Source organism: Strigops habroptila, assembly GCF_004027225.2.
Source record: "Strigops habroptila isolate Jane chromosome 13 unlocalized genomic scaffold, bStrHab1.2.pri S16, whole genome shotgun sequence".
In the NCBI taxonomy this organism is placed as follows: domain Eukaryota; kingdom Metazoa; phylum Chordata; class Aves; order Psittaciformes; family Psittacidae; genus Strigops; species Strigops habroptila.
In genome coordinates this window covers 7874236-7891167 of record NW_022651054.1, presented here as the reverse complement: position 1 = coordinate 7891167, position 16932 = coordinate 7874236, and the positions used below count along the sequence as shown (strand labels likewise).

Genomic DNA, 16932 nt, shown 5'->3' with positions numbered 1-16932 from the left:
ACAGCTATTCCCACTGGAAAATTAGGGAGTGGTTGTTCTGATCTATCTTTACGCAGCCCCTTCACTTAGATGGGTTGGAAGAATACACAGGAGGGGGAAATAAGCTCAAAGGAGAAAAACAGAAAAGGTTTATTACAGATCTTACAGCTTCCCATGAAAGAGGTCCCCTCTGTCGCTCCCTCCAGCTCCTCAAGCCAGCTCCCCAGCTGAGTGTGCTCCCAGCTTGCTGAGTTTCTGCAGCAGGGTGCTGCGCAGCTCCTTGTCACTGACATTGTCCGTGATGGACTCCAGGAAGTGCCTCTCGTTGGCTCTCTGCAGTGTGTTGCCAGGGGACGTATCGGCGCTGCTGAACACCTCATACTGTGAGAGGATCTCCAGTGCCACCACCACCAGCGGCTCGCTGCACCCCTGCTCTGGCAGCATGGCAGCAACATGCAGCAGGTGGCAGAACATCTGGATGCAGATGAAGGACACCTCCTGCGTGGAGGTCCTGTCCTCAGGGTGTGAGGGGGACCCTGCGATGCTCTTGACAGATCCCAGCAGGTCTGTAAGGCTGCTGCAGTAGAGCTGGACCACATGGAACCAAGCCTCTGCCTGCAGCCAGGTGGAGCAGCTGGAGCTGCAGAGGAGCTGGAAGCCCCGCAGGAAGAGCACGGAGAACTGGAGATAGCAGGCAAACGGCCGGAGGTTCAGCAAGGGTATGTACTGCACGTACTCCAGCGTGTACGGCACGTGCAGGATTTGCCTCTCCAGCAGGTTTTTGACCACGTGTGTGAGCCTTTTCCATTCACTGTGGCTGCACCAAGGGAGGACCTGTATGAGGGCCACCAGGAATCCTTTGCTGAAGAGATTCACTTCTTCGGGGTTGTCCACGTTGACTCTGAGGAGCGTCAGCATCGTCTCCCTGAGTGCTGTGGACACGCAGCAGCATTCCATCCATGCCAGGAGCCCGCTGCCTGGTCCATAGGCTGCCAAAGGCTGGGATGTCCACTCATCCTCAGGAAGTGTGCAGATCTCAAACAGTGTGGCCGGGACCTCGTTCTTGAAGTGGTCTCCATAAAGCTTCTTCAGCCGCAGACCAATGGTCCAGTCCAGCGACACCACCTTCCTGTGAAGCCAAGCGAGCGACTGGACCCACAGCTCAGGGGAAGGGGCAGTTTCTGGTCTTACCACCTCACAGAGCTGGCAGAGGATGTTCAGAATCAGGTCTTTGGTCTCCAGTGAAGGGAAGAACTGGTCTCTAGGCTGATGCCAGTACTTTGTGTAACCATCTAGAAGCTTGCAGAGGCTGAGGAGAAGTGGGAACGGGTGACAGGACTTGATCCAGTGCTCTTCTGAACAGGACTGTATCCCCAAAACTTTACTGAGAATCTGCAGGCTCAGCTCAATGTGAACACAGTCTGACTTCAAATAGGGAAGGACAAAGGTTTTGGTCACCTCTGCAGGTGACACCAGTGGGGTGGCTGAGTTTGGCTGCATGAGAAAGGCCAGGAACTCAAGGAACTGCTCCTCTTCCCTCGCAGTGGAAAGCCTCCCCCATACTGCCTCCTCCAGACACCTCACCACCAGGCTGCGTGGCCTGCTGGGATCATCACGGGTCTCCAGGAAGCTCAGTGCTGGGAAGGAGCAGAGGATTTGTGCGAGGAAGTGGTGTGCTCCCAGATTGACTACAGCAAGGTTACAAACCTGCTTCACTGTGGCTTCAGGGTACAGCAGCGTGAGCCTGGCCACAGAAGCCACAGCCCTGGTCAGGCCTTCATCAGACACGCTCTTCGTGATCTGGTTGAAAGTCACATTCAGATCCTCCTGGAACCCCTCCATGACAACCTGCAAGTTCAGGGACAGACCCCGTCCACCCCAGGACACCAGGATGCCTGAGATCACTTGGTTTTTGTCAGTTAATGAAAGCTCAGTGTAACACTCCACAATGGCTTTGGTCACTTGCCTCTGCAGCTCTCGGGCCTCCTTGTCTTGGTGGAGCATGGCAAAGCTCACCAGCGTCTCCAGCAATTTCAAAACTAGCTCTGGTTTCTGGAAGAGAGCTTTGTTTTTCACAAGGCAGTCAAGCCAGTCCCTTGAAAAGGCCCAGGTCTTCTCAGATGCAAAAACGGAGCACATCTCCACATATCGGTCCAGCTTTTGCTCAATGATTGTCATAGCAACTGAAGACACAAGGCTGGTGTCCAAATCCTTGCTCTTCAGGCTGGCACTAATCTCCTTGAGAAAGTCCTTAGAAATCTGTGTCAGCTCTAACACTACACGTGTCTCATCCTCACTCACGTCTTTAGCTTCTGAGAAGCAAGCCAGGTTCCTCCCAAGGGTGGTAAGCGTATCCAGGAGCCGGTAACTCTCATAGCAGAGCTTCTCCTCAGAGCTGTTCAGGGTGCCCTGCAGCTCCTCCCCCCAGGCATGCAACATGCTAGAGAGAAAGTCCAAGCCAACAAAGAGCTCTTCACGGGACAGCTTGTCCATGGACAAGAGGCTCATGCTTCTCTCTGCTTCCCTCACCTTCTCATCCAGCCCCCTGTGGTGGTACATGCTTTCAGTGTCCCCAGACCAGAGGCTGACCACAGCGCTGATCTTCTCCAGGTACTCTGCCACAGGGAGGGGGCTGCTCTCTGGCTCCAGCTCAGTGAACACGGACAGCAGCTCTGCCAGGTTGGCCAGAGCATAGCACTTCATGCGGGGCAGGGCGATGCTCCCGTAGATTCGCTTTAACCCCTCTATCAGGACCACGAGCAGGCTGGTAGCAGCAGGGGGGTCGCTCAGAGGACCAGGGTCACCCTTGAACCGCTTTGGGGGCTGGAGGCCATCATCCAGGGAGGACTCACACTCATGCTGACATATGAGAGCGCTGAACGCAGAGACTGTTGCATCTTCCTCTCCCTCCTTGTGCTTCATCACCTCCCACCACACGTCCAAGAAGAACCTGATGTCTGATGGGGACGTCTCACTGGCGATGTACTCCACCAAGTGCTCCAGCTGGCTCTGGCACACATCCTGGGGCAGCGCCAGCAGCAGGCGCACGAAGAGCCGGGGCTCGCTAAGGGCTTTGACCAGCTCGAAGAGGACGGTATGGTTAACGTCGGGGATCATCCTGCCCATGGAGAAGAAGCCATCCTCCTTCCAGCCGTGGTCCAGCGAAGCAGCCGGGGGAGCCGGCAGCAGGACTTTAGCCCAGACGATGGCCACAGCCTCCTCCTTCCAGCGGCTGTGCTGCAGCGGTGAGGGGCAGCGGGCCCCGATCTCCCCGAGGGCGTCGGTGATGGGGGGTCCCACGCGTGGCCAGTCGGCTTTGCGCAGCTCCCGCAGCGGCCGCGGCTGGATGAGCCGTGCGGCCAGCAGGAACCCGCCGTGCAGGATGGCCGTCTCCTCGCACACGCCCCACGGCCCTGCGCGGGACACACCGTTACCTCGGACCGGCCCCAGCTCCGGCTCCGACCCCAGCCCCGACCGCTCCGCGCCGCGTCCCGCCCCGGCCCCGCTCCCTCCGCTCCCGCACCCACCTGCCTCCATGGCGGCGGCGCGCTCCGGCGTCAGCGGGGGCAGTCCCGCGCTGCCCACAGCGCCCCCTGGCGGCCCGGCGGTGGCACCGCCCCACCCTTCCCATGATTAATTTGCGTGGACGAAAATGAGGAGCTCAACTAAAAAGGGAGAGGAAGGGCCGGTGCACTGAAGCAGGAGCACAAACCGGCCTCCCGGACCGCTTTTATTGGTTTAACGGTGACACCGGCAAGCAGCGCCGGTTTCAGGGTGCGGCTACACATGGCATTGACTCGATTGCTACGTGATTCAAAAATCATCATTGAACCCAAACCAAAAAGCTCAAATGACATAAATCACAGTGATTTTTCCTGCTTAAACTCAGAATACTCACTACAAGCACTGACACGCCTCGGTGGCTTCCAGCACTGCTGATTTTCCTGCTTTTTCTCTGTGAAACATTTAAGGTTTTCATGAAGATGACAAACCGCAGCGTGCCTGATGCGGACAGTGCTGTAATTACTCCCTCCATTCCCAGCCCTTATTCCACTAGCAAAAGCAGAGTGACTTCATTCCAACGGAATAAACTCCAAACTGTTACTTCCAAAGGCAATTTCATCAAAAGCTAATTGCAAACCCACAATGTGCTTAATTCAAGTCACCTCCTGGCGCCTCTGCAGACAGCACAGCGCTGCCTCACACCCCGGAGCACGGCCCCAGCTCCTGCCCGGAATGTAGAAGGCTCCTGGGTAAGGGGTGGAAAACACCACATCAATAATGTGACCCCAGTGAGAAACACACCCTGTGCTTCTCAAGTGAAGATTTCACCTTGAAAGCTGGGGAAATATCTTGGAATGAAAAGAGAGTTTGCTCCAGACTGTAATGTTCATGTGGTTTAGTGAGTGATTCTGCTGTTTGCAGCGAACAGGCCCAGGCTGTGACAGCTGAACTGCTCCAGCTCCCCATACCCAGCCCTTCCCTTCAGACCCACACTCCACCACTGAAGCAGGGTAGCTGCAATACTCACAGCCTCCTGAAAATCCATTCTCTAAGCAGCAAACCCAAGACAGCTAAAGCCAATTAGTTAGAGAACTTGGTACTGTAATTAGTCAAGCAACCTCTTTTCCAAGTATACCACCACAAAAGTGTGAGGTCTTCCTCTTAATGGAGGACCTGTTTTGGAAGCCACGGGCTCAACCTGCTCCCTGCTGTGCAGCCTGACTTTTTTTGAAGGAGAACATGCTTGAAAGGAGTAAGCAGCAGGAAGAGACAAAAGCTTAAATCAAATAAACAATGCAGGACACAATAGCACCCTCTTACTGGAAGGGGTAACGCAACACGGTACATGGGATTGGCATTTTTCCTGGATGAAAACCATAGCAAGAAGGAGCAGCCCAGTCTCTCCTCCAGCTAAGCAGCAGCCTTCTTCATATTCTGCGCAGCAAACCATTTGTCACTGTTGTCTGACGCCATGGCCTGTGTGGAGGAAAGTGTTTACATGTTCAGAACAGGAGCTGAGCTGCTGCTCACACTCACCAACCCATCCCACACCCCAGACTGACTACAAGGACACTTTCTAATCAGGAGGAAAGCTACTAGTAAGGAAAAGACACTGAAAATCAATCAAATGAGCTGGTAAGAGCAAGCCAGGACAGTTTAAACACAGCCTCACAGCCTTCTTGCAGAGCTCACGCTCTGTACCAGAGCCCCTCTGCCACGGGGGGACATACAGCTGCACTGACGTTACGGCAGCTCATCATTCCCTGTAGTACCTTACACCAGTGTTGGCGACACAACACCATCCAGCTGCCCCAAGAGCAAGGCTGGAAAACTCTATCCAGGAGTTTTGAAAGTGAAGTTTCAAAACCGATTTGTTTTCCTTAGCAAGACTGTATGATTTGCTTCTCAGAAAAACTCCACATGGAATGAAAATCACATTCTACAGGTATTGATAATCAGGAGGAAAACGGATGTGCAGACAGCGTTACTTACATCATCCAACAGTTTGGCACCATTAGGGTCCACCTTGGACAGATCTCTAAATGCTTCATCTCCCACAAAGCAGATCTCATGGCCATCCTAAACCAAATGTAAGAGCAGATAAGCTAGATAAATGACATGAAGAAATTTAAATCTAATTTAATTGCCATTTCCAATATTACTCACAGGATCTGCCAAAATAACCACTTGCACTGTGGCTTTGCCAGGTGTGTCCAAGCTGACCAGAGGTGTTAGAATTTTCTGATTCTCTTTTTTCATCAGCGCTTCAATCTTTGGCAACTAGAACAGAAAACAAACAAAAATCAGCCATAGTCAGGTGAAGATCAGATGTATTCAGACTGTTCCTGTTTACAGTTCCCCATTACACACAGCTCCGCTGCATTCCCACTGTGAGGAACATAAATATCTGCCCAGTATTAACTGAGATATTTGCCAATACTAGGAATTAACTTCCCACTAGCCAGCACTGGGCAATGTAAGGTGGGGAGGGAAACATGGCTGTTACCTCTTCCTTTGCACAGGAGAAGGCGATTCGGCCAAACGCTGTCCCGTGATCCACTGCTCCTCCAACAGCCTTCAGCTCCAGCTTACACTGACAGAGAATCATAGAATGGTTTAGGTTGAAAAGGACCTTAAGATGATCTAGTTCCAACCCCCCTGCCCTGGGCAGGGACACCTCATACTAGACCATGTTGCCCAAGGCTCTGTCCAACCTGGCCTTGAACACTGCCAGGGATAGAGCATTTCCACCTCTCTGGGCAACCTGTTCCAGCACCTCACCACCCTCACAGTAAAGAACTTCTTCCTTACATCTAACCTGAACTTCCCCTGTTTCAGTTTGAACCCATCACCCCTTGTCCTGTCGCTCCAGTCCCTGATGAAGAGTCCCTCTCCAGCATCCTTGTAGCCCCCTTCAGACACTGCAAGCTGCTCTGAGGTCTCCACACAGCTTCTCTTCTCCAGGCTGAACAGCCGCAACTTTGTTAGCAAGCCTGACCTGCAAGGGCACTGCTCTCCACACTACATTCGCTCCAGCTTTTCAGTCATGTGGATGATTTCAAAATCACCCATAGACATATTTCCCAACAAGCCAGAACTACCAGAGCAAACCACAGCTTTTTTTATTTAAAAAATGCAGCCGAGTGTACACAAGCTTTAATTAAAACGCACAGAATTAAGTGCACAGTTGCTATAATTGAAACCTTTTTTCTCCTTTAAGATTTTGTTCTCAAGAAATGAGAGGTTTTCTATGATGAGATGTAACTCTTAAAGATCAGAAGTGGAAAGTTTTCCAAAGACTAACCTGGTTATCTGCATAGCCCAGCAAAGCCCTTTGCTTTTCCTCATCCTTCTCGTAGATTTTCATCTCGAGCAAATTAGACCAGTAATTTACAGACTTCTGGAGATTGGAGACACCCAAGGTCACCTTCTGCACAGGATCTTGAAGAATGCAATCATTTGAAATTAGTTACAAATATATTGTAGTTTTAAAAGCACAGTTTTACATTCTTCACAAGTAATGTAGAGAGAATAAAAGCATATCTGCTTCCTAAAACACTATCAACACAAATGCACAGCCTGATTTAATAGCCCACTCGTAAATCTCTCGAACAAAGTAAGAGCAAGTGTCTATGTTTCACCTTGCTTGAGCTGTTCCTTGTCTTCCAGGTAGAACTTGTATCCCCCTGGGGCTTCAGTTTCAAAAACACCAGTGGTGACTTCTCTGATGGGCCACCCCATCTTCTTAGCATTGCTCACAGCCTGGCTGGACACAAGTGTTATGCCCTGGTGAGAACAGAACACAAAATTCATGGGGAGGATGCTGACCAAATCCTGTCTTTTAACAATCAGCCTCTACAAACAACCGGAAACAAACTGGAAAATACACTTTTTATAACAGATGGACCATATGATCTCCTGAGAGCAGGGCATCTTGCTCCTACAAAATAAACTTAACCTTATTCTACATCCCATTATATTTGGAATGCATCCATTTGCCTTTCTTTCATATAAAAGGGAAATGAAAAGCAAAAGGAATTTAAAACTCTGACTCAACACATTGTACAGAAGCAGAAAATCAAGATCCTAACTGTTCTGCCAGGTTAGGTAGACATCCATGGCTCCAAGTGGCCATTCCTTGGCACCCCACAGGCTGGAGGAAGAATATTAATCAGCTCAGGGGAAATGATGAGCAAACACATTACATGTTTTCGTGTATGAAAGACAAGATCTTCGTTGGCTGTCAGCAAGCAAATAGTACAGAAATAAATAATAACAAATAAAAGAGTGTTTTCCTACAGCAAGATCTTTCTTAGCTAACCATTCCATATTGGACCTGGCAGCAAATACCAGTTGTCCTACACACACAGCAGCTAAGAGAGGAAGCTTAAGGAAGCATTTCCTGGATCCTAAGTGAGCACAAAGCTGCTCTAGTTTCTGCTCTTCCAACCTCGAGACAACTACAAAAGCAAGAATAAAAAGTATTTAAGGAACCAAACAGCATAAAAAAGCAACTGGTATAACTTATATGTCAAACAGACTCCTAACTGTAAAAGTAAAATGCTTGTAAGAAGAAAGGTCTTGCTGCTAAGTGTGGCACTTACCAGAAAGTCGTTGCCTAGGCGATATTCTCCAATTCCATAATTGTAAGTCAACTCTGCAACAAAGTGGTTGTCTTCTGGCCCGTAGCCCACCATCGTTTTGCTCCATTTTCCATCATAAGGGCTGGAACATCCATATTTAATTGTCATGAGCATTGGACATAAACCTCAAGAACTGAAGTACTTGTGTTTCAAGGAAAAATTGCATTTCTAGAGTAAACAAATGGTACAGGCAACCCAGTAACCTCCCACGTGTAGGAGCTGATACCTGTTCTCCTCCCAGCTCAGCCCACAGGCACCGCCCAGTCAATACTTCTGACCTTTGTCTGTAGTTCATGGCCATACAACAAAAGCAATGCCACCTCCTTTCAAACTGCTCACATTTTAAGAGCACAAGCTGCTCATTAACTGGAATTATATGAGCACTTTCTCATTAAGAAAAGTAAACGGTTAGGCTGTAAGATTTCTTTCATCTTTCTATGATCCTACAGGGAGTAAAATCGTAGAATCCCAGACTGGTTTGGGTTGAAGGGAGCTTAAAGTTCATTCAGTTCCAACCCCCTGCCACAGGCAGGGACACCTTCCGCTAGAGCAGGTTGCTCCAAGCCCCTGTGTCCAACCTGGCCTTGAACACTGCCAGGGATGGGGCAGCCACAGCTTCTCTGGGCACCCTGTGCCAGCACCTCAGCACCCTCACAGGGAAGAACTTCTGCCTTACATCTAACCCGAACTTCCCTCTTTTAAGTTTGAACCCGTTACCCCTTGTCCTATTACCACAGCCCATGATGAAGAGTCCTTCTCCAGCATCCTTATACTTAAAACCCCCAACACAACCCAACCAAACCCCTGTTTTACAGATGAAACAACGATACACAGCAGGTCTTTTACGGGAAGTAACGGGCTGGAGAGGGGCTGCGGGCACTCACCCGTTGCAGCTGGCTTTGCAGCCCTCCTCGAACTCCTCATGCCTCAGCACCTGCCGGATTAGGCGAGGAGACAGACGCTCAGTTGCGGCACGTCGCTTCCCTCCCTCCCCGTTTCACTTCACGGTTATCACCGGGCCGCGCTGGCAGCCCCGGAGCACAGAGGGCGAGGGCCGAAGGAGCCGGGGGGGCCGCACTCTCGGGGCTGAGCGGGTGCGACCCGCCCAACCTTCCGCCCACCCCTCATGGCCCGGGGCGGCTCCCGTGGGTGACACCGACATCCCCCCGATGCCCCCTCCCTCCAGGGCCGCTGCGGTGGGTGACACCGACCGACCCATCCCCAGGTCCCCGCGCTCACGCTCATGCCCAGCAGGTCGCGGTAGAACCGCGCGGTCCGGGGGCGATCGCCCACTTTGAAGACGAAGTGCAGCGCCCGTCGGCACCCCATGGCGGCGGCGTCACTCCGCGGGCGCCCGTCGCGCAGCGCTGACGGCGCAAGATGGCTGCGCTGGGCAGGCTGGCGCCGGGGCTGTGCCGGTCGCTGCTGAGGCCCGGCGGGCCCCGGGAGGCGGCTGCGGCGGCGCGGCGCGGGGTGCGGGCGCTGCGGAGGAGCCCCGTGCGGGTGCTGCCGCCGCGGAAGGAGCGGGGCGCGGCGGGAGAGAAGCAGGAGAAGCAGCCGAGCCCCAAGAAGCCCCCCCCGCCGCCGCCAGCGGTGGAGCGGAGCTCGGCCGGGCCGGGGCTGTGGTACGAGAAGGCGGCGCCCGGTGACAGGAGGCTGGGGTGAGGCGTGGCCCGCGGGCACCGGCGGGGCGGGCTCGGGGCTGTGGAGCCGGCCCTGAGCTGCCGGTGTCGCGTCTGCAGCGTGAGGCGGAATCCAGCGCCCGGGGGTTCTAGGCAGAGGCTGCTGCCGCGGTGCTGGTACAGCCGGTCCGCGGGGGCTTCGGGACAAAGCTCTCCAGAGCGTCAACAGCGCTTTTCTCTGATTATCTTCCCCACAGAAAAGTGGTGACTCTCGCCAAGTCGAAGAAGTTTCGGGATCACCACGGGAAGGTTCTGCTGGAGGGTCACAGGCTGATCAAGGATGCCCTGGAAGCGGGAGCTGTGCCGCAGACCTTCTTCTTCAGCACCATCGGGCACCTGAAGGAGCTGCCCGAGGCCAAGCTGAAGCAAGCCAGCTTAGTTAAGGTGAAATTTGAAGACATTAAGAGCTGGTCAGACCTCATAACTCCTCAGGGGCTTATAGGTAAGTTGCTTTGGAAATGGTCACAGCACTGCTCAAAGGGAAACTTATTTAAGTGGATAATGGCTCTCCCTTCCCCTCCCTGAACTTCCCCTGAACATTCTGACAGTCTGTCCAGAGGGATATGATTTGAGAGAATTCTCTTTTATTAGCCCTGCTTTGGTAACTGTGAAAGTGGCTCCTGGAGCGCACTGAAGGTGTTACCACTCATTTTAACCGCATGTTGCTTCAGCTCTGCTGGGAAATAGTTCTTCTTCCAAAGTGTCAAACCTCCCAAACTTCTTTTAAGCGATGCTTTTCCTCATGCTTCCTCCAGCACATCCTTAGTGGGATTTGGGGCAACTAAACCAGAGACAGCCCTCTCCTTGGGGTGTGTTAGTCAGAAGCCTGTCAGCACTTTGTCTCCTCAGGGATCTTCTCCAAGCCTGACCATGCCAAGATGTCCTATCCTGCTCCTCAGCTGACCAGCTCCTTGCCACTGCTCCTCATCTGCGACAATATCCGAGATCCAGGAAACCTGGGGACTATTCTGAGATCTGCAGCAGGAGCAGGCTGTGAGAAAGTGCTGCTCACCAAAGGTAAGAGCCTTTCCCTGGGGGGGGGAAAAAAGTGCAGTTTGAGTAATTTTAGGCATAAGGCAGAGAATGAGAGATGCTTGAAGATATTGTTCCCAAGAGTTTGTAAGCAGTGCCTGGCACAGACGGGATTTGCTGTGGGAAGCTGAATCCGATCTTTGTGGGATTCACTGTCACCATTTTCCCTGCTTCCATCTCAGGCTGTGTGGATCCCTGGGAGCCAAAGGTGCTCCGGGCAGGCATGGGGGCTCACTTCCGACTGCCCATCATCGCCAACCTGGACTGGGAATCTGTTCCCAGCAGCCTTCCTGCTGGTGTCCAGGTTTGTGTGGCTGACAACAAAGACCCGAGAGGAGCTGATGGGTCTGGCTCTGCTGACAGCCCAAAGGCTCCTGTGGAATCCAAACCCAGAGCTGCTCCTGAGCATGAGGATGAAGAGGGAGAAGCAGGTGTCTGCATCCCAGAGCTGCCTGCACAGTATTACTATGAGAGCTGGACACAGACTCCGGTGGCAGTGGTGATCGGCGGAGAGACCCACGGTCTGAGTCCCGACGCGCTTCACCTCGCAGCCAGCACGGGTGGGAAGAGACTGGTCATTCCTGTGGTGCCAGGCGTGGACAGCTTGAACTCTGCTATCGCTGCTGCCATTGTGCTGTTTGAGGGGAAGAGACAGCTGCTGCAGAGGCACAAGCAGGAAGATGAAAGGCAGAAGTTCCCTGTAGTGGGCTGAACTGAGGTTTGGGTGCTGATGAAGCTTCTCTTCCCTTTGGCGCGCTGTAGAGTTAATAAAGGAGCAGCTCGGGCTGTTTGTTTTTCAGTAAACGAGTGTTGAACAGCTCTGGCAGCGTTGGAGCTGCGCCTGGCTGAGTGTCAGACTACCGGGCAAGCCTGCAGGCGCTGCGGCCGCACGGGGATGCTAGTGAGAAAGGAAAGGCCGGCGGGAGCCCTTGGCTTGCCGCAGCCGGCTCCCGACTTCTCCCATCAAGCAGATCTCGGGAGGCCTCAGGTCCCTCCCTGCGGGGTCAGGGCGCAGCTGCTGCAGTGGCATTTGTGCTGGACCGGTGAGGCTGCTGCTGACAGCCCGTGTCCTTCCTGTGCTGTGTGGCCTGGCTGGTGGTTTTGGGGTCAGAAAGGCCAAATAGCAGCCACCTGAATGGCTCCTGGCTGTGCTTACCCAAACCCTGAGTTCTAATAAGCGATGAGAGCAGCACACCAGTCCTGCCAAGGGTGCCTGCTGCACACCAGGCTGGCTGCAGGGTGGGGTGTCTGAGCTCTGGGAGCTGGGCTTCAGCACGGATGAATTAGGAATGAAGGAGGGGAAAGGTGGAGAAGGAGCTGCAGGCACTGCTGCTGTGGCTGTCCCTCAGAGGGAAGAGGCACTGGTTGCAGGGAAGGGACACCCAAGCCTCACTGTGACTCCCCAAGGGCAACACTCTGCTTACAGCAACCCACCTGTGTGGATCTGGGATGTGCTGCACAGCCCTGATCATGCTGGCGGCTCCCAGACTGCACCATGGTCTCTGCGCTGCTGGCAGTTCCATGTTGATGGATGGCTCCTGCGGCAGTGCTGGATTCCGTTTGGCTTGCTGTGCAGTTAAACAGGCCAGTTGTTCAACCAGCTACTTAGCACCAGCCTCTCGAAAATCTCCAATAAAGGGAATACAAGTTAATTTAGGGGTTATTTAGGGTAGGTTGTTTGCAGGCCAGTGCCCAGGGACATGCAGCAAGCTGCAGTTTCCTAATGCAGCCTGGCCAGCTCCTGCCCCAGCCACACACAGCCCCCTCCAGTTGCTCCTTCCCTCCCCAGCTCAGGGACCAGGGAGCTGGGCAGCACTGCTGCTCTCCCAACAGCTCACCAGTCAATCACCGCCGAACACGGGAACCTCTGCAATGTGCAAAACAGAAGGAGGATTTATACAGTTCCTGCCTCGCTGAGCTGGTGGCTTTCCTCAGCTCCTGCCCAGGTAGGTTGCTGTAGCAGTGATAAAAGGGGAGAGGCTGTGATCCTGCCCCTGCTGACTGACAGTGACTTGCAGAACACCCACTGTTCACCACACACCTCGGGGACACTGCCCTCCCAGGGATGCTGCAGGAACCATCACAGCCACCGCTGCATCCCTCTCCCTAAGAGCAGGACACGGCACCTCTGGGGACGAGGTTGTTGTAACAGTTTTATTACAAAGTTCCAATCACCATGTACAGTTTTTACAATGTCACTTTGGGGGGCTCGGCTGTGCTGCTTGGGTTAGGGAGGGATTTTTTTTGTTGTTGGGGTTTGGGGGGTTTTTTTGGTTATTTTTTAAAGAACAGCACCATTAACATTGAGTTTGGGACACACCTACGAAAAACAGCTCAATCAACTAACATAGAGGGAGAAGACAATTCATACAAGAGAAAGGGGCAACAAGGGGATGGGGAGAGCACAAGGGAGAGATTAGAGAGGGGAGGGCAGCCCGTTGGTGGTCCTCCTCCTGGCTCGGAGAGAGGGAGGGATGGAGTATCACCTATTGCAGGCGGGTGGACCCTGACACGCACAGCCAGCGCCACCTAAGGCTGTCGGTGCTTGGGGTGGGAGGTGGGAAACCCACCAGGAAAGGTCTCACCCCCAGGAGGAAGAGCTCGGCTGCGTCGTGGTCTTTCAGAGGTTGTCAGCAGTTAAGACTTTGTCTTCGCCTCGTCAGGGCACTTGCATGGGAAAGGACGGGCCAGGGGCAAAGGGGATGGTTTCCTTATTGCTTCCTTGAAGTCACTTGGTCAGCAGGGGTGGTAGGAAAGGAAAGAAGGGGGAGAAGAAAAGAGCCCCAAGAACCCCATCCACTGCCTGATGCATACGTTGGGAAGAACACCATGCAAAAAGATTTGCCTGCTAGCTAGTGCCATGTATAAAATAACGATAACAGTTCTGGCCTGGTTATTAGAGAATATATCACCATGAAGCACAAGCGAAGTCTCCAAACGCCAACAACTCCCTGCTGAAAGTGCATCTCAAGGAGTTTGCTTAGGAGAAGGATTCACTGCGTAAAACAAGGCACCACAAGAAGGTTGGATACTGGGTCGGGCGTGAGGACACGCTGGAGAATCCACAAGCGGCGGAAGAGAGACCTAGTTTTAAATAATGTCTGTTGGCACAGAAGCCCCCTTAGATGGGCTCAGGTTTTAGCTTGTCTGCTAGAAAGTCGCTGACAAAGGCTTCCACGATTTCGGGTGTGATCTCCTCCACATCCATCACATACTTGGCTCGGGCCGACATGTCCAGGATGGTGAGCAGGGGCGCAGCTTCGGGCAGGTTGGTGTAATCCCGCAGGGAGTCAGTCATGTCATCCTGGAGGCCAAAACCAGAGGGAGAGAGAAGTCATCAGCAGAGCCAGAACACCAGGAGCAGTTTACAGCTTCCACACCATGGTCCTGCCCACAGGTATCTTTCCAAGGGACTGGGCCTTGCACCAACGCTGCAGTACCGTGAGCGCAGCAGGCAGCAGCGGCCTTGCTGCCTGCGGTTTGCATCAAACCCAAACTGGGCTGATTTATCCCAGGCTGGGATGGGACCAGGCACTCCTCCAACCCTTCCCGCGTAGGGCATGTCTCCTAGAATGACCCACTGTGCCAGGCTACTCCAGAGCTTCTGAGGCAGGAGTGATTTCAGCATCCACAGCTCAGCAGCTGGGACAAGTGCTGAATGTGGGGACTGGCCAGCCCCTGCCAGCACAGCCACGGCCCTGCTGCTCACAATGGGCAGATGCCGAAGGGATCAGGGTGCATGGAGCAAACGAGAACATATGAATGAGACACGCCTGTGCCAACGTCGAGACCCCACCAGCATGTCCAAGTGTCTGAGGGCACAACTAAAGCCACAGGACTCCCTACCAGCAGGCTGAGCTCCCCTTGGCCAGGCACAGCACCTCTAGGTGAAGGGAAGAATTTATCTCTGCCAAGGCTGTGCAAAGCAAGAGCTGGCACTGGGGCAATTCGTCTCCTGCTCCCGGCCAAGCCCATGATGCACAGCATCCAAAACAGAGCATTCCTCTGAGCCCCCTTCCAAGGGCAATAATGGGAATGAATCAATCCGGTGAGCGGCTGGGGGCTCTGCGGCATGTGGCGGTCGCCAGGATAACTCCTGTCGCGCCTCCCCTTCCATTGCAGAGGTTTCTGGCGCAGTCAGACCACGTGGCAGGGAAGGGCAAGCCGGGCTGAGACCACTGCCTTGGGGCTGGGGTGCTCGGCCAGCCCCCACCCTTCCTGCCTCCCAGCCTAGGTGTTGGGGTGCCTTTTCCTTTATCTAATCACTGCCAAGGGACCAAAACCCGTTTTTAATCAATGCAAAACCAGCCCAGACAGCGCTGGGAGAGGAATGGGAGGTGCCTATTCCATCCATGGCCAGGCTGCTTTTGTGCATGGGGGCCGGCAGAGACCTGGGGCCAGTGCTCCCAGCTATTGAGGTGACGGATGAATGGGACGTGCCGGACGCTCCCCATTCTTTGGCCTGGCTGCTGCAGGGACGTCGGGAGCTGGATGAATAGCAGCAATGTTTCAGCTACAGCCAGTGAGCAGGAGGAAAATGCTTTGCAGGCTCTGGGGGAGGGGGGGCAGGTCCTAGACCCTCCCAAAATAGCCTTTCCAACAAGGGGCTTATTCAGGGCTGTGGGGCTGAGCTGGGATGCTCAGAGACCCGTTACAGTGGTGGGAGCGGGAACGCCTGCTGAGAGGGGGCCCATGAGGCTACGGGAGGCGGTGGCGGGTGCTTCCTGGCAGGGGGGGACAGGGTGCAGTGGTGGGGACCCTTTTGTGCGCAGGGCGGCTCCGGGTGGCCCCGCTTGCAGCACACTGCAGCTGTGACGTGAGCGTGGAGGGATGGATGGAGCAGGCGCACAGCTCTGCAGTGGTTGCCACCTGCCCAGGACCCAAGCAGCGCCGCAGGAGGGGAACTGCGGGCCTGGGGAGGGGCTGGGAGCTTTTCTCACCCTTGCACCAAACCCTCCTAATTTGCAAGACCAGCAAAAGTGCCTATGCGGAGGAAAGGGAGGCCAGAAGCCCCATTTTCCTATTTCCTATTTTCTCCAGCACATCCCTGCCTCCAAGCACTGCAGCCTGCATATGCTCCAAATACCATCCCAGCCACCAACAGCGCGGCCAGCCCAGGAAACAGCCCGGAGCTGAGATGCTTGTGCTGCAATGAGCACAGCCCTGTGCTGCCCTCCTGCTCCCAGCACGGCTCCTGCCCGCTTCCAGGGGCGGTTTTGTCTGGCACCATCCGCACAGCACAGAAACAGGCCCAGCCCGTGGGACTGGGGCTGCCTCCCACAAGTACCCCTTATGGAAGAGGCTGGAACACCAGTCCCTGCCGTCTTCCCAGGGTGGGAATGCAGGCAGCAGCACCTGAGCAAGGAGGGCAGCGCAGGCTGGGTCAGGCTGAAACCCAAACCCCGGCTGCTCTCCCCCTCCCCAGCTCACTTCCCTGCCCGCACAGGCTCAGGGTTCAAGGGGCAGCGCAGCTCCCTCTCAGCCTCCCTCGGCCCCGCTCCACCCATCCACAGCAATTCCCTCGCCTGCCATCAGGATTCTCCACTTGTGAGCAAACACTGGGCTGGGACCCCTTTGCCAGAAGTAGTATCTAGCAATAAGAACAGGCAACAGAGCCAGGACTCAGGTCTGGTTTTGCCCCACGGTCCCGGACTAGCTGCAGTAGCTCCAATGCCTCAGTTTACCCACCTGATCAATGGCAACAGCAGTACCCAACCCAGCTCAGTCCTTGCACAAAGACACAGCAGTTTACAGCCTTGTGCTCTCCTCTTGCTTACCTCGCCTGCCACAAAGAAGAGCAACGGTGCCTCCTCCTCTTTGGCTTTGTACTTGGCAATGATTTTCTCAGCTATGGGCTGAATCAGTTGTTTTGCTGCATCTGACTCTCCGTCATCCTCTGAATCTGCAGGACACAGAGGTGGGGAGGCAAAACAAAAGAGGCAAGGCAAAAAGAAGGTTAGGATCAAATGGATGCAAACAGGCTGGGTGCTGGCAGCTCTATCCCACAGCACCACCACTCAGGAAGCCAGAGCCCGGATGCACAGCACGAACTTCAAAGCTGCACAGCTCTGTAGCAATTAGGGAGCAGCTGA

General features: G+C 54.2%; 4 protein-coding genes across 5 annotated transcripts in view; 1 reads left to right on the top strand and 3 right to left on the bottom strand.

Moving 5' to 3' along the window:
* Positions 1 to 100: 100 nt before the first annotated feature.
* Positions 101 to 3540, bottom strand: GEMIN4 (gem nuclear organelle associated protein 4). Its single transcript, XM_030472736.1, has 2 exons — positions 3507 to 3540; positions 101 to 3392 (listed from the first exon to the last, which is right to left on the bottom strand). The coding sequence occupies exons 1-2, from the start codon at positions 3514 to 3516 to the stop codon at positions 190 to 192; spliced, it is 3213 nt and encodes a 1070-aa protein (XP_030328596.1). The 5' UTR covers positions 3517 to 3540; the 3' UTR covers positions 101 to 189.
* Positions 3541 to 3635: 95 nt separating this feature from the next.
* On the bottom strand, positions 3636 to 9733 carry GLOD4 (glyoxalase domain containing 4). Its single transcript, XM_030472400.1, has 9 exons — positions 9366 to 9733; positions 9011 to 9060; positions 8088 to 8208; positions 7125 to 7269; positions 6788 to 6924; positions 5990 to 6076; positions 5650 to 5763; positions 5476 to 5562; positions 3636 to 4959 (listed from the first exon to the last, which is right to left on the bottom strand). Exons 1-9 carry the CDS (start codon positions 9453 to 9455, stop codon positions 4894 to 4896), a joined length of 897 nt encoding a protein of 298 aa, XP_030328260.1. The 5' UTR covers positions 9456 to 9733; the 3' UTR covers positions 3636 to 4893.
* On the top strand, positions 9499 to 11644 carry MRM3 (mitochondrial rRNA methyltransferase 3). 2 transcript variants are annotated; one of them, XM_030472398.1, is made up of 4 exons: positions 9499 to 9787; positions 10006 to 10250; positions 10658 to 10825; positions 11023 to 11644. In XM_030472398.1, exons 1-4 carry the CDS (start codon positions 9507 to 9509, stop codon positions 11550 to 11552), a joined length of 1224 nt encoding a protein of 407 aa, XP_030328258.1. In that variant the 5' UTR covers positions 9499 to 9506; the 3' UTR covers positions 11553 to 11644. The 2 variants fall into 2 exon arrangements, with proteins under 2 accessions (XP_030328258.1, XP_030328259.1); XM_030472399.1 differs by having other exon boundaries at positions 9733 to 9751.
* Positions 11645 to 12973: 1329 nt separating this feature from the next.
* The window catches only part of NXN (nucleoredoxin), a 52330-nt gene continuing 48371 nt past the window's right edge, over positions 12974 to 16932 (bottom strand). The window contains exons 7-8 of the mRNA XM_030472397.1: positions 16618 to 16742; positions 12974 to 14144 (exon numbers count right to left, since the gene is read on the bottom strand). Of these exons, the coding sequence (XP_030328257.1) occupies positions 13962 to 14144; positions 16618 to 16742 (308 nt within the window). The 3' untranslated portion in view covers positions 12974 to 13961. The remainder of the gene's footprint in view (positions 14145 to 16617; positions 16743 to 16932) is intronic.